The 17,634-nt window shown below is 37.7% G+C and overlaps 1 protein-coding gene across 2 annotated transcripts in view; it reads left to right on the top strand.

Annotated features, from left to right (window-relative positions):
- Positions 1-17,634, top strand: part of PPP1R42 (protein phosphatase 1 regulatory subunit 42) — a 40,777-nt gene that overhangs the window by 16,281 nt on the left and 6,862 nt on the right. The window contains exons 6-8 of one of the 2 annotated variants that reach the window (XM_043483600.1): positions 7,611-7,728; positions 10,041-10,172; positions 17,173-17,332. In XM_043483600.1, the coding sequence (XP_043339535.1) occupies positions 7,611-7,728; positions 10,041-10,172; positions 17,173-17,332 (410 nt within the window). The remainder of the gene's footprint in view (positions 1-7,610; positions 7,729-10,040; positions 10,173-17,172; positions 17,333-17,634) is intronic. The other variant, XM_043483601.1, reaches the window with a different exon arrangement.

Raw genomic sequence — 17,634 nt, 5'->3', positions numbered from 1 at the left:
AATGGTGAAGGATAGGGAACCCTAGAGTGCTGCAGTCCATGGGGTAGCAAGGAGCGGACACAACTGAGTGACTGAACAAGACACTAGATTTCTTGCCTCTTAACTCTGATCTCCCATTGAACGAGTTTCTAGTAACTGTAACTAGACCTGAACTCTCTCCTTGCTGCTCCTCCAAGGGAAACACCTGTATCTTTTAATTTATTCTAATTTGCACTAGCTATATTCTGGTCATATTATGCCATATCATATCACATTCATTCAATTACTCATTCATTCAAACATGTATTGGGCATCTACATGTTTGCCAGGCATTATACTACTCCATGTAGATCAGAAGAAGAAAGAGTACAGTCCCAGGGAATTAAAAAAAGTCAACAAGTGATCAGACTACAATGTGGTTCTGTTTTCATAAGTATTATGGTATCACTAACTTAGCCTAGGGCTAGGGAAGACTTCCTGGAACCAGTCACTTGTGAGCTGAACCACTGCCAAGACCTCATAGTTTCTGGTTTGGCAATGAGGTAGCTGTGATATAATTTCTTTACATAAGACCATAGGAGGAAGAATAGGCTTCTTTCCCCCATAAATAGAACTCTTGTTTCAAAAGCACTTACAAAAAAAAAAAAAAAAAAAAAAAAGCCCTTTCAGACAGCTATCCGCTGACTCTAAAACAGTTACTCCTGGTCTTGTTTCCAAATTTAGTACTATTACCTTGCTCATCTCATAGCCATTGCAGTTGTTGTTTACTCGCTATGTTGTGTCCAACTCTTTGCAACCCCATGTACTGCAGCACACGAGGATTCCCTGTCCTTCACTATCTCCCAGAGTCTGCTCAGACTCATGTCCATTGCATTAGTGATGCCATCCAACCATCTCATCCTCTGTTACCCCTTTCTCCTCCTGCCCTCAATTTTTCCCAGCATTAAGGTCTCTTCTAACGAGTCAGCTCTTCACATCAGGTGGCCAAAGTGTTGGAGCTTCATCTTCAGCATCAGTCCTTCCAATGAATATTCAGGGTTGATTTCCTTTAAGATTGACTGGTTTGATCGCTTTGCTGTCAAAGGGACTCTCAAGAGTCTTCTCTGGCACCACAATTCGAAAGCATCAGTTCTTCAGTGCTTAGGCTTCTTTATAGTCCAACTCTCACATCCGTACATGACTACTGAAAAAACCACAGCTTTGACTATATGGACCTTTGTTGGTAAAGTGATGTCTCTGCTTTTTAATATGCTGTCTAGGTTTGTCATAACTACTGTCAGCAGTAGATAATTACTAAAATAAATATTATTCTACTACAAATGAATTCCCCCAAATATCGAAACGCCTTTAAGAGCAAGGACTTTTTGTCGATTTCAGGATGCCCGAGAGCTCAGGCCAGTGCCTGGCACATAGTAGACACCTACTACGTGTTTATAAAATGAATGAATACAAGAACAATTTAAAATATTCAACCATCTGAGGAAGGAATGCAAATCATTTAGTAAGTTCCAGAGGCTGAGATACACCAAAAGTTGCTTTTCCTTCCCATAGAGAAAAGATATCCACAGTGTGAGGATGAAATATCAAGTTCTTTGGGGTCCCACAGAGTTAGACATGACTGAAGTGACTTAGCAAGAAGATACACATAATTAAAAACACTTAGACACAGCTTCTTGGATGTCTGAATACAGACTTGCCCAGGAGTCATTTGAAATGCGCTTTTATGGTCATTTTAAATCATCCTCTGAAGGCTTAGTCAAAGGGCAGGAAGGGTAGCATCAGAATATTAACTTAGTTCTCTTTATATATTCCTGGGATCAGCGTCTCCATTTTTTGGCTTTAATTTTTCCATTCTTTATACTCATTGATCGAAGTTGCCCCAAAGCTGCTGACATCAAGCCCTGTGCCATGGGAGAGAAAGCTCAATGTGCCATACATAAAGTCACTGACATCCATCCTAAGAGTCTTCAACAACAGACAGCTTTGTGCCATGGGGAAAAAGAAGTGTACATCATTAGAGAATTCTAACAGAACCACTATAATTACCGATGGCTTTTAGCACTCAAACCAGCTGCCTTTATTTGGACACTGTAGGTTCCTCAAATGCATCTACAGAAAATACATGAAATTAAAAAGTGAAAAAAATAATGGTCCCTTAGGATGGTTGCATAAGGACCTGGAGGAAGCTAGGCAAATGGCTTCTGTCCTCCCTGCTGTTTGGGATTTCATTTCCTTCCCTCTCACCCACAGCTGCCACGGACTCCTTCCCCCAAGATCTTCTAGCCCTGCCATCATCTCTCCTATTCCCTAGTCCAAAGTCCATGGCAGAGACTCAGGGTGAGGGAGAAGAGGTAAGGGTGGAAGAGGAGTAGAGGAAAAAACAAAATAGAAGATAAATCCTGTCTTTCCATTCTCTCTCTGACTGCAGCACTTCTAATCAGCAGAATTTTCAAAACAGTTCCATGTAATCTCTTGCTTAAAACTCTTGTTCTGCTTCTAACCTGAGATCCATTCATTTCATGCAGTCATTCACTATTTCTTCTTTTTCATTCATTCAGAACACCTACCATGTGACAGCACTTGCTAGACAAAGGGGAAGACAATAGTGATTAAAAAAAAAAAACAGATCCAGTCCCTGAACTCAAAGAGCTCTCAGCATTGAGAGGAAGAGGAACATTAAGCACATAATTATCCAAAAACATAAGTAAAATTGCACCCCAGGCAAGTGCTATAAAGGAGCAGTATGTCACTCTGAAAGCCTATAACTAGGGGAACTACCTTAGGGAGCTGAGTGAAGGCTTCCCTTAGGAAGGCAGTGCTGAGCTGAACTCTGAAACAACAGAATGGTTTACCAAGTAAAGAGAATAACATGTGCAAAGGCCCTGGGGCAGGTAAGAGTAGGACCCAGGGAGCCTGCAAGAAAAGCCATAAAGGATGTGGTCAAGTAGGGTAAGTTGCTCCCAAGAACTGAGACAAAGAAAGTACAAAATTGTCAATGTATGGCTCAGTAGTAATGTTAGTGGTGCCTGATCAAATGCACCAGGTTGCAAGAGTGCCCAGTGATTGAGGAAGCAAAAGCAGTGACCAAGACCCTTATAACTCCCAGTGTGGTCCTAGAACCAGCAGCATCAGAAAGGCAGAATCTCAACTTCTGCTCCCAGACACTACTAAACCAGGACCTGCAATTTAAACAAGATCCCTACATGACTCATAAGGACATGAAAGTTTGAAAAGAACTGGTCTGGACTACTCTTTAAGGAAGTGTAGTGATGGTGTGTAAGAGATAGGATAAAGCCCAGAGGAGGTGGAGAGACTAGAAATCAAAGAGAAAGATGATTCCAAGAGTAGGAGGCCTGTGGAGAGAGGAAGGGATGAGAGAACTGATTCATTTGGGAAAAGAGGTGGGACTTTTCCTTTGCTGATAAAAACTGGAAAAAGGAATGGAAGAGGAAGTGTGAGACCAAAGGCAGACAACTGAGAAAACTTGATGCTAGGTGACCCAGTTCTCTCTAATAAAAATGGTGGCAGAATCAATCACTGAGGAGGAGAAAGGGACATTTTAAGCCAAATAATACTCCATACTTTAGAAACTCCCTTCTTTAACTCATAGGGCTCTAGTTTAAATATTTACTTTTGACTAATATTTATTTGCATTTTTTTTCCCTGTAACTCCTTTAAATAAGAATGCGGCAATGGAGACTTCCTGGCAGTCCAGTGGCTAGGACTCCATGCTCCAGATGCAGGGGGTCTGGGTTCAATACCTGATCAGGGAAATAGATGCCACATATAGTACAACTAAGAGTCTGCATGCCACAACTAAAAATTCCTCATGACTCAACTAAGACCTGGCACACCCAACTAAATAAATATTTTAAAAAGAATGCAACAATGTATTAAAAATATTAAATTACTGAATAACCATTTATAATAAAACCTGGATTTCTGCAAGTAACTTGAAGAGCCATGAACTAGTAATAGGCCAACATTATATATACTGCTGATATTATTAAATCAAATAAATATCATGGCTGCAAAAATGTATAACAACTTGAAAAAAAGTTTAATCTTTACCTTCAGTTTTTATGTCTGCAAAGTTTGCTAAATCAATAAAATGATCTTAAAAGTTCATCTCACAGTCAGATACATCAGTCAGTGATTTACTTCATTGGTTTTCTGATGCCCATTTATCATGAGGTAAAGCATCTTAGAATGAACAGTGGAAATCAAAAATCTGACGTGCTTGCCTTTTATAAAAACTAAATACTTGACTTATAAGATACAAACAAATAAACCACTATGGCCTGTCATGTATTTCCAGTTTCTAATTTATTCAACCTCTGCTCAATATTGATCCTGACAAAGTAACTCAAAAGATAAATTTATTCACTCCACAGTTTAGTCAGGAACAAGCCCAAAATTATAGATTTTCCCAGGCAGATGATGACAGGCAGTCACGGGGATGACAAATGGCTGTCTTTAGATGTAGTCAGGACAGTTGGGCTAGACGTTTCCAATAAAGATTGGCGCATGCTGGTCACATACAGGTTCATCAGTGGCCATCATTAATTGCAGCAGGAGCACTGCCAGTGCAGCAGGCCCCCGCCCTAGAGCTTAGACACCAACCCTGCACGGGAAACAAAGCCAGCTCCTCAGTATTTTGCAGCACTTTTCTAAGTGATAGCATGACATGATCATTTATCATACCGAGGCTGTCCAGAGGTGTCTGCTCCCTTTAGCAACTTACTGAAGGGCACAAAAGTGAAAGCATTTTATGAAAGACAGGAAGGCAATGCATAATCAGAGCATATCCAAAGAGTAATCATATTTCAACACAGGATTAGTTTAGTCTTAAATAAACATACACTGGGAGAAGGAGTTTGCTGAGGGTCATTTATCAAGTGACGAACAATTAATAAAAACCTACAGGACTCTTTATCCATATAAATTTTAAAGTTTTCTTATTGTTACTATAATGGGCATCATATTCAACAGCGTACAAAGATGCAATGCATAGTTCCATCCTTCCAGAGGTTTTTAAACTAAGAGAAATATAGTGAAATTCTCACAGAAAATAATTATGGCTGTATCAAAAGGTGTGGAACAAATTCTGGGAAGAGGGCATAACCCATGACCCAGGACTAAAGGATGAAGTTCGAACTTTTGAAGAGAACTTTATTTTAAGGCATCAGTTACTTGTCAGTGGATCAGAACCTGACTCTCTCTTAATGTCACTTTTTCTCTGTGTTGACCAAAATTAGAGAATTAGCTCAGGGGTGGCAGAGCAGACAAAGAGGCAGAGAACTAACACATGTATTCCCTATCTGCTCTGCCTCACGCACTTTACATGCCACAGCAACTAATCCTCTAATTACCCTCACTTTATAAATGAGGTCACAGACTTGCCTAAGGTCAAATAGTAAGAAGCAATGTCCGAAAGTTTAGGATTGCTTGTACAGTTGCTTATACAATTCCTTGTATTTTTCACATAACTTATTTATTTGAATCCATCGGAGTCTAGCACAGAAATTAACCCGTAACTCAATACATACCTGATGAATAATGAAGTAAGCAGAACTAGAAATACTACTTTATATGGGAAGACATCGGTCTCTGAAAGATTAAAGTGCTCTGCAGTGAGCTCTGAAAACCCAGCTGTGCTTCTATATTCCCCAAAAGACAGCATTTCTTCATGTAGACACAGGCACCTATCTGGATGTTCCATTTCTGTTACCTCCTTTTACAGTTTTGGGAGGATATTTAATATGTAGAAGGGACCTGCTACCAAAGCTTCATGGTAAATATATATATATATATATATATATATATATACACATACATATATATATATATTCTAAAGTCTGAAGAATAAATGTAGTCTTATTATATGAGATTTTTTCCAAAAATGGAAAAATGAAATATCTAAGCAACATGGATCAAGCAAAGAATAAGGTGGAAGACACAAATAGTTAAATAGATATACAATGCTAAATAGTATCATGCTTTGAAGGTGAAGAAATGCTATGGGGAATAAAAATACCAGCCAATGCATTAACAATTACTTTCAGCTTAGAAATTAAGAATATGTATATATAATTTGTATTTTCTAACTTTTCCCTTATAACCTATGATAAGTTTGGTCTTGGCCTGAAGAAAACAAAAGAATCACAGGTGTTTGCCTGTTGATATCCTCTGGAACTTTTATTAACTTTGTAATTCTCATACTCATATTTTAAAGAAAAGCAGTCCTCTTGGATATGTACAATATCATATATATACAACAGTGCTCAGAAAACCAAAAGCTCTCCACAGAATTAGTTATTATCAGTATTTATTATTATTGTCAGCAAAACATTTGCTTTAAAATAATGGTTTTGCCCTACTGAAGGTAGTTTTCCCTTTTTTTGCCTATGGCCACTGAATTACTAAAAATCAATCATGGGCTATAGAGTAGAAAGAGGGGAGAAAGCAAGAAAAGGAATGACAGAAAGACAAGACATTGGAGAAAGACAGTAACACTGGACTGAAAAAAAACAAGGAGAGGAGGTGAGGAGGGTAAACGGGTGACTAATCTGTTTTTCTCACATTTATTTGGATTTTCAACCATAGAACAACTTAATTATCCCTTTAAATATCAATAAGCTGATGTTCTTATAATCTATTAAAACATGAAAATGTTTATGATGCACATAAAACAAAACTGTACACACAGTATGACTGACAATTAAAAAAGAAATCCCTATGCTCAAAATAGAAGACTAGAAGGATACATAACACATTAAAAGTGATCTTTGGGACTTCCCTGGTGGTTCAGCGGTTGGGAATCTGCCTGACAGTGCAGGGCACACCAGTTTGATCCCTGGTCTTGGAAGATTCCACATGCCACAGGGCAGCTAAGCCCGTGTACCACAACTACTGAAACTATGCTCTAGAGCTGGTGAGTCGAAACTACTGAGCCCGTATGCTGCAACTACTGAAGCCTGTGTGCCCTAGAGCCTGTGCTCCACAACAAGAGACGCCACCACAATGAGAAACCTGCCAACCGCAACTAGAGTAGCCTCTGCTCACAGCAACTAGCGAAAGCCTATACTCAGCAACAAAGACCCAGAATAGCCAAAAATAAATATTTTTAAAGTGATCTTTGGGTAATAAACACACATGGGATTTTTTTTCTCCATTTTCTCCCTTTGATACATTTTTTTTAGGTTTTAAAAAAGGAAAAGCAACTACATTGCTTGCAATGTCAATGGATGCTTGCTTACTACTCCATAATGGCCTTAATCTGTAAACTTCCATAAACTCTGCTAAGAACAGGGCATCTTCTATAGCATGGATAGCCAGAAAGGCAAAGTGTTTCCTGAGATACAAGTTGGGTCCATTTAAACTAGTGTGACAGAGTACAATTCTGTGGTCCCCAACTCAGGACCTTATTTTTTGCCTCATCTTTAGCCCTTTCTATTATTACTACAGACTATTTCATCAAAAAAAGATTTATTGTACATCATCTAAGTACCTGGCACTGAGCTAGAACTCCATGGAAAACAGTAAGTACCTTTAAAAACAGTTACTGACATGAAAAAAATATTGATAAGTATGAAATACCTGTGTCTTACTTTTTTCTCCTCTAATTATAGGATTTGGAGTTTTTACTGAACAAGTTGATGAAGCTGTGGAAAATGGATCTAAATAGAAATCCTGTTTGTCTCAAACCAAAATACAGAGACAGACTGATATTGGTGTCCAAATCACTGGGTACATGTTTCTATTATATTAATATAATTTTCCTAGAGAAAGAGACCTGTTTAACTCTTTAGTTAATGTATCAGCAAACCTTCAGAAATTTGAATATAACATCTGGACCTACAAAAATGGTCAACTTTAAATTTGATATTTTAATAAGAACAAAAGTTAAAATTGAGAAATAAAACATGAAAAAATATCTTCTGTTCAGAAATAATGAAGATATCAAACACTTTCTTTAAAAAAGAAAATGTGGCTGTTACCAACAAAAAGTATTTAGTCATAAATGTGTACAACTTGCTGACCTTTTGCCAAGTTTTCATTGGCACAAATCCTCCGAAGATCCCTCGAGACTCTTGGTTCTGTAGGTAAAACTGATCAAAGTTTTCATTGCTTGACATTTGCCAAATGGCACCTTAAGAACATACAGGAGTTCCTTTCATTTGAAATGGGAGCAAAGTAGGGAGTACAAATAATAACACTCCTGAATATGCACTATATAAGGGGAAATGGACCGGTGCTCTTCAATAAGGACCAGCTTACACAGTATCAGAAGGATAAGCACTGCCCTCTCACAGAGGAGACTGTGGGAGAGTTTCTATGACATGCTGTGCGTGCATGCATGCATGCAAAGTCACTTCAGTCATGTCCGACTTTTTGCAACCCCATGAAATGTAGCCCACCAGGCTCCTCTGTCCATAGGATTCTCCAGGCAAGAATATTGGAGTGGGTTTCCATGCCTTCCTCCAGACTATCTTCCTGACCCAGGGATCAAACCAATGTCTCTTACATCTCCTGTATCTGCAGGCGGATTCTTTACAGTATTCTCAGGCTTCTCTTGTGGCTCAGCTAGTAAAGAATCCACCTGCAATGTGGGAGACCTGGGTTCAAACCCTGGGTTGGGAAGATCCCCTGGAGAAAGGAAAGGCTACCCACACCAATATTCTGGCCTGGAGAATTCCAGGGACTATACAGTCCATGGGGTCGCAAAGAGTTGGACTCAACTGAGCGACTTTCACTTTCACTTTCTTTACCACTAGCACCACCTGACATGCTGTACTTGAGTATAAAAACTAACATAGCAAAACCACTTCAAAGTTCATGGCTGTAGTAACCCTTGGTTAATCACAACGCTAGTACAGTGCTTCTCTTGAGGGAAGGAGGGGTTGACAGGAGGTGTATCAAAAACATCCAAGACGATTTTTCAAAACACATAGGGGAGGATCACACCCTGCCTATCCTTTACCCCATCAGCCAAGAGTAGGAAACAGAGAACACACAGGAAGAACGATCATGTATATTAGTTATATTTTTAAAGTAAATTACTTGTATATTTATATCTAGAATACTATCATTCATTAAAAATTGTCTTTAAAGAAAGACATGATAAAATGTTCACAATATAATATTAAAAAGTAGGATGTAATACTGTATAGAGAGTTCCATTTCTATATAATACACAATATATACATGGTACATACCTGGAAAACAAAACAATGCTAAGAAATATACTAAAGTATTATCAGTGGTTTTCAGTGATTATTTCTGGTTGTGAAATACAGGTAATGTTTTTTTTTTTTCCATTTCTTTGAATTTTCCAAATATCATACACACAACATACAAAAATTATTTGTGTAACTGAATATGCTCAATTTTCAAAACTTTTTAAAAGGAATAAATGTTAAAATAGCTGAAATTTCAATTTGTAGACTAAAGAAGCCAGCTATGTGAATTATTCGTATTATTTCCTATATCTTAATGTACATACTTTTAAAATACATTACATATATAAAACTTCTTATTGACATTAACATAAAATATACTTTTCTTTTTCTATGAATAACCATAAAATTATTAAATATTTAACTTTTGTTAAGCATGACATTTTTGTTTTGTAAAATAACAATGTAACTTATGCTTCAAGAAGGGCAACCAGACATCTAATTGTTTATAGTGATTATCTTTGTTAGTCATGGAAAGGAGAGATATGGATAGTAATTATGGAGTCATATTATGTTTCTGCCATCACATTTCAGTTGTTTATAAAAAGCACATATTCTTTTTGAAATCAGAAAAAATAATTTTAAAAAAAGCTCAACAGAAGTTATACAAATATAAGAGGTTATATGAATAAGGTATTTTAAAAATAAATTTATTTCAGTCTAGAGTGTAACTTTAGTTCATACGCCCTAAACCAGTGGTATATATATTGTATATGTATTATAACATTTATGTATTATATAGTAATATTTATGTTGTACTGATATATAACATTTATAACATGTATATATTATATTTTAAACATATATATTGTTTTTCTCTAGAATTCCTTGATGGGAAAGAAATTAAAAACATGGAAAGACAATTCCTAATGAATTGGAAAGCATCCAAAGATGCCAAGAAAACCAGCAAGAAAAAGAACAGTAAGAACGAGGATACACGTAACTCATGCAACAGTAAGTAGGCTGTCATTCATTAGTTGATCATTCCTACCAGCAAAAGGAATATTATACTCAACAACAAAAAAAAATGCCAAAAATTAGGAGAGTTTGTTTCATTTTTTTATGGGCTTTTTTCAACTTGATTACAATTTCTAGAAAAATTTTCCTACAATGTTTATATATGAAAGTGGTAGCTACTATAAAAAAAAAGCTATGTTTAGTTCATACTGAGTTATAATTATGTTGGCTATATAAACAGAGAGCCATGAGGGTGGGGAAAATGTATGATTTTATATCTTGCAAAAGTGCATGGGGACTTCCCTGGTGGTCCAGTGGATAAGATTCCACGCTCCCAATGCAGGGGGCCCGGATTCCATCCCTGGTCAGGGAACTAAGATCTCATGTACTGCAACTAAGCCCACGCATGGCAACTAGAGAAGCCTGCGTGCCACAACTACTGAGCCCATGCCATAAGGAACAGTCCATGTGGTTGGTGCAATGAAGACCCAGTGCAGTCATAATTTTTTTTAAAGTGCATGATACTAGCTATCTAAATAGTGAAACAACAATCAGCTGTATAACTTGTGAAACTGAAGTTACAAGTATATTCATTTAGTAACAGCACAAAAATCATGTTTTTCATCAGGATAAAAAATAAAGATGTATCACAATCATATATGTGGCCTATACTCGGTGGCCTGTCCCCGTTCTTAAATACGTACCCTATCATTTGAATATTTTGATTATAATATGCCTAAGGTAGCGTTACAAGGATATGGCAACCTCCCAAGTATAGCTTAACTAATGAAACTAACTGCAGCTAAGTGTAATGTGTAATAATCATCTTTATCATATTGGGGAGTATCCTAGAATTCACTCTTCACCAATTCTGTAGTCAACAACATTGGAATGAGCCACTTCCTCTGTTCCATGTTCGTTTTCTAGTCCACAACTAACAGGGGATAGAGACATAGGAAGAAGTGAGACCAGGCGAACAGGGAAAGAGGAACTAAAACAGTGTAGGGTGGCTTTATACATAGACAGCATATCCTAGGAGCTCCATCACTCTAGGACAAGGAGGCTGCGGTGAAGAGAAGGCGATGGAAAGCTCTGATGATTTTGCCATATTGTATCCACTGAATATGAACTGTTACTTTTATCTCACATGAGTGATGATACTGTATTGGCAATATGAATTTCTCAAGATTTGAAACCTATAAACTGGACAAGAGGCACTTCCCCCTCTCTGCTTATACGTGGTTGGCTGTGAAGGGCAAAACTAGATTCAGGGTAAGGATTTACCTGTTTTCAGTAAAGATGCCAAAGTACAACCAAAGCAACGTTGAGGAAGATCAATAAAACTGGAGGGATCATGCTCCGTTTTCAAGTTACAATTGAACCCTGAGCAATGAGGAGGTTAGGGGCACCAACCCTCCCCAATCTCAAAAATCTGCATGTAATTTTACAGTTAGCCCTCCCTATCTTTGGTTCCACATCTGAGGATTCATCCAACCTCAGATCATGTAATACTGTAGTATATACTATAGAAAAAAATCCACATAAAAGTGGACCTGAGGAGTTCACACTTGTCATTCAAGGGTCAGCTATATACTACAAAGCTACAGTAATCAAGGTCAAACCCGTCAATCCTAAAGGAAGTCAGTCCTGAATATTCATTGGAAGGACTGATACTGAAGCTAAAGCTCCAATACTTTGGCTGCCTCATCCGAAGAACTGACTCATTGGGAAAGACCCTGATGTTGGGAAAGACTGAAGGCAAGAGGAGAAGAGGACAGCAGAGGATAAGATGGTTGGATGGCATCACTGACTCAGAGGACATGAGTTTGAGCAAACTCTGGGAGATTGTGAAGGACAGGGAAGCCTGGTATGCTGCAGTCCATGGAGTCACAAAGAGTTGAACATGACTTGGTGACTAAACACCAACAGTAATCAGGACAGTGTTGTACTGGCACAAAAATAAGACACATAGATCAACGGAACAGAATAGAGAGACCAGAAATAAACTCATGACTATACAGCCAATTAATTTACAACAAAGAAGGCAAGAATACGCAATGGAGAAAAGACAGCCTCTTCATTAAATGGTGTGAGGAACTCTAGACAGCTACCTGTGAAAGAATCAAACTGGACCGGTTTCTCACACCATGCACAAAAACACTCTCAAAATGGATTAAAGGTTTACTCCATGTAAAAGCTGAAACCACAAAACTCCTAGAAGAAAATATAGGCAATGAATATTTTTTTGAATCTGTCTCCTCAGGCAAGGGAAACGAAAACAAATGGGATTACACCAAACTCAAAAGCTTTTACAAAGTGAAGGAGACTTACCAACCTGGTGAGAAGACAACCTAATGATTTTACAAAGTGAAGGAGACTTACCAACCTGGTGAAAAGACAGCCTAGTGAATGAGAGAAGAAATCTACAAACAACAGGATGTACAAGGGGTTAATATCCAAAATACATAAAGAACTCACGCAACTTAGTATCAGAAAAACAAGTAACCCAATGAAACAATGAGCAGAGGACCTGAATAGACATTTTCCCCAAAGAAGACATACAGACAGTCAACAGACAAATAAAAAGATGCTCAGCATCACTAATCATCAGAGAAATGCAAATCAAAACCACAATGAGATATCACCTTACACCTGTCAGAATGGCAATTATCAAAAAGGCAAATTACAAGTGTTGACAAGGATGTGGAGAAAAGGGAACCCTGGTGCACGGTTGGTAGGACTGTAAATTGGTGCAACCACCAAGGTAAACAGTATGGAGGTGCCTCAAAAAATTAAAAATAGAACAGATCATGTGATCATGTGATCCAGTAATTTCACTTCTGGGTATGGAGGAATGGATGAAGAAGATGTGATATATACAATGGAATATTACTCAGCCATTATAGTATCTTACCACTTGTGACAACATGGGTGGATATAGAAGGTATTATGCCAAGTAAAATAAGTCAAAAAGAGAAAGGCCAACACTGATCTCATATGTGGAATCTAAAAAACAAGGCAATGAAAACAGACTCATACAGAAGAGTGGTTGCCAGGAGGAATAGGATGAAATAGGTGAGGGGATTAAAAGGTAAACTTCCAGTTATAAAATAAATAAGCCACAGGGACAGAACATAGAGCACAAAGAATATGCTCAACAATATTACAATAACTTTGGATGAGGACATATGGTTACTAGGCTTATTTGTTGTTGTTGTTCAGTCAACTAAGTTGTATCCAACTCTTTGTGACCCCATGGACTGCAGCACACCAGGCTTCCCTGCCCTTTACTATCTCTCAGAGTTTGCTCAAACTCATATCCACTGAGTCGGTGATGCCATCCAACCATCTCATCCTCTGTTGCCCCCTGCTCCTCCTGCCCTCTATTTCTCAGCAACAGTGTCTTTTCCAATGAGTCGGCTCTTCCCATCAGGCAGCCAAAGTATTGGAGCTACTAGGCATATGGTGGTCATCATTTTACAATGATATAAATGTCAAATCACTATGTAATACTCCTGAAGCTAACAAGATATTATGCATCAACTACATTTCAATAAATAAATAAATAATTTCAGGCACACATTTTTTGATTGCACTTTATAGCACTTCCCTGATACTACGTTTTATACAAATAGAAGATTTGTGGCAACTCTTTGTTGAGCAAGTTAATTGATGCCATTTTCCCAACAGCATTTCCAACAGACATATTTCCAAAGAAAAACTACAAATGGCCAATGGGTATATTTTTTAAATGTTCAATGTCACTAATTAACCGGGAAAGGCAAATCAAAACGACAATGAGGTATTTCCTCATACCTGTCAGAAAAACTATTATCATATGACAAAACAACAACAAATGTAGGTGAGGATGTGGATAAAAGTGGAACCCTTGCATACTGTCAGTGGGAATGCAAAATGGTGCAACCAACATGAAAAAAAGTATGGCAGTGCCTCAAGATTTAGAAATAGAACAACCATATGATCCAGCAATCCCACTTCTAAGTATTTATCTAAAAGAACTGAAATGAGGATCTTGAAGAGATGTTAACACTCCTATGTTCATTGCAGTACTATTCATAATAGCCAAGATGTAGAGACCTAAATGTCCACTGACAAATGAATGGATAAAGAAAATAAGGTATATACAAGCAACTGAATGCTATTTCAGCCTTTAAAAAAAAGGGAAATTCTGTAATATGAAACAATGTGGATGAACCTTGAGGATATTATGCTAAATAAAATAAGCCAGTTCCAGAAAGACAAATAGTGCATAATTCCACATATATGAGGTATCTAAAATAATCTATTTCATAAAATCAAAGAGTAGAATGGTGGCTGCCCAGGGCTGTGGGTGGGAGGGTAATGGGGAGTTACTAATCAATAGATATAAAGTTTCAGTCAAGCAAAATGAATAAGCTCTAGAGATATGCTTTACAAAGTTGTGCATGCGTGCTAAGTCGCTTCAGTCGTGTCCAACTCTTTGCAACCCTATGGACCATAGCCCACCAGGCTCCTCTGTCCAAGGGATTCTCCAGGCAGAAATAGTAGAGTGGGTTGCCATGCCCTTCTCCAGAGGATCTTCCCAACCCAAAGATTAAACCCATGTCTCTTACGTATCCTGCACTGACAAGCAGTTCTTTACCACTAGCACCACCTGGGAAGCCCACAAAGTTGTACCTAGAGTCAACAATAATACATTTACTGTACACTTAAAACAGTAACAGGGTAGATTCCATGTTGTGTTCTTACCACAATTTTTTTTTGAAAAGCCATATGGAATGCTACATAGTACAGAAGCGTCATTTCATACCTTATTGTAGTTGCTATCATGATAACCATTAATAATTTAAAATGGAAAGCACTCCAGTCTAGGAAGTCAAAAAGAGGGGCAAGGGAAGAAAATAGAACTAATATCTATTGTGCCAATCATTTCAGATATTTATTTGCATTACTGCTTTAATCATTTTACCTTGTGGGAAAAATTATATCCATTTTACAGCTGAGAAAGCTGAGTTTTAGAAAGATGAGATAACTTGTCTCAGGTCACAAAGATAGCAGAAGTGAAAGTAAAAATGTTAGTTGGTCAGTCATGTCCAACTCTTTGCAATCCCATGGACTGTAGCCTGCCAGGCTCCTCTCCAGGCAAGAATACTGGAGTGGGTTGCCATGCCCTTCTCCAGGGGAATCTCTTCCCAACCCAGGGACTGAACCTGGGTCTCCCCCATTGCAGGCAGATTCTTTACCATCTGAAACACCAGGGAAGCCCAGTAATTAATCAAAGTTATCTGACTTTATCAAAGAGCTATGGTTTCTAGTGAGTACTCTATTGATGACTGGTGGACGACTCATGCTTGGGCATGACAATAATGTCTGCCCTACTTAGAAATTCACTCTGGTTTGGCAGGAATTTAGAAAAATCTCCAAATGTATAAATATATGATATGTAAACATATAATTTTTGCAAATACAAAGAAACTAGGGAGAAAAATGAGACTATATTATGAAAGGACTTTGAAATTTTATAAGTATTCAAATAGATTATTTTATTTACTCTATTGAAAAATAGACTCTAAGGTCAATTAAATCAAATTTAAATTGAAAGCTGACTACCTGCCAATAGAAATTATCTGAGTTTGCCTCAGGCGTGTGCTAAGTCCGACTCTTTGTGACTACGTGGACTGTAGCCTGCCAGCTTCCTCAGTCCATAGGGTTTTCCAGGCAAGAATACTGGAGTGGGTTGCCACGCCCTCCTCCAGGGGATCTCCCTGACCCAGAGATTATACAGTGAACATCCTGTGGCTCCTGCACTGCAGGCGAATTCTTTCCAGCTGAGCCACCAGAGAAGCCCTTTCCTCAGGAGTACTTAGTTATTTTCTCTTGGCCATTTGTAGATATCATTCTTGCTTGTCACCTACATGCTTCTGTCAACCCTTTGCAAACAAATGTCACAGTTCCTGAGCCTCCCAGGCTTACAACTGGTGACATCCCTGGACACATGCATGTAACACACAATAACTATTCACCTGGCCAATAGCTTGCACAATGGTCTTTATGTAAAGTCTCTGTTATTGCTGCTCAGGAGAAATGGAAAGCATGAATTAAAGTCTAGAAGATATATTGTGCTTTTTTAAATCTACAGTATACCTTCAGGATTTTAGAAGAGCTAATCTGAACCATTTAAAGATACCTCTGCACAACCAAATACATTGTAAATGAAGAGGAATTCTTAGGAAGATGGTCATTTTTTTAATTTCCTGAACTTTTACATATTTTTGGTAGCCCTGTAAATTTGGAGCTCTATAATAATAAAATTATAGGGATTATGTCTTTAAACTTCAAGGATCTTACAATAAAAAATCTTGTCCTAAATACAGTCTCAAAATCGGAAGTAGTCAAACACTTTAACAAAGTTCAAAATATCTTAATAACTTTCAGCATTTACTTTTGTAGCATTTTGATGAAAATATTCATTTATTCATTTAATAGATACTTGTTGAGCACCATGGATATGCCCAAGACTATGCTAAGCTCTGAGAATTAGAGGTGAATAAGGCAGTTTCCACTTAAAAGAAAAATCATTGCTAGAAAGGGATGAGGATCTATAAACAGGGAAATAATGTTAAGTGTGGAAATAAGGTATGAACAGATTACAAAAACTGTAATTGACTAATCTACTCCCTCAAGGTTAAACACACTGAAAAAATAAACACATAACAGCAAAATGCAAGGGTAGTTAATATTAATTAATTTAGGTATACCCATTTTGTCTATGAGAGTTGACCATGAATTTTCCTGTGTGGGTTCTCATGTATGAAAATCTGTCATATTTTTACCTTGGACATTAACTTTTTATTGGTTTTGCTATGAAACTATTTAATCATATTTAATTCCATTTCTCAAAATATAATTTTAGATAGTCTAATGCTGTTCTATGTCATGTTTACAATTTAGTTATTAATTTCAAAGCAGAATGCTTTTAATTCTTTGTACACTACAGGTAACTTTGAAACAGTGCATCACATAGTTCCCGTTTATTACCCACGGGTGGGTAAGCCAAAATTAGTTTTTTTCTCTGATATACAGAGATTTCTTCCAAATGGAAATGCATCTCCAGAAAGCTCCCAAGAAGATAACCCTAAAATTATTGAAGACACGGGGTAGGTTCTTTCAAATACTTCTGTGTGATTTATCTTTTGGCGGGAAGGATGGGACACCTTCACTGTCAACAACACAAAGGAAGAAAGGTCCTCCATCCATCTTCTAGTTCTCTGTTCTCAATTCTTCTTGACCAAGCACCAAAAAAAAAAAAAAAAAAATTCACTGTTCACCTGCCAAAACAGTCATTAAGTTGCAGTAGTTCAGGAAGAGCTGGGAGTCACAGACTAGCTACGTCAACTGGAATAAGGCAGGTGACTCAGGCAACTCCCAAAAGCAGCAGGTAAAGATGTCTGAATGAGCA

Source organism: Cervus canadensis, chromosome 12 (assembly GCF_019320065.1).
Source record: "Cervus canadensis isolate Bull #8, Minnesota chromosome 12, ASM1932006v1, whole genome shotgun sequence".
In the NCBI taxonomy this organism is placed as follows: domain Eukaryota; kingdom Metazoa; phylum Chordata; class Mammalia; order Artiodactyla; family Cervidae; genus Cervus; species Cervus canadensis.
Note: the sequence above shows the minus strand (reverse complement) of the source record. Positions and strands in the feature narration are given on the sequence as shown.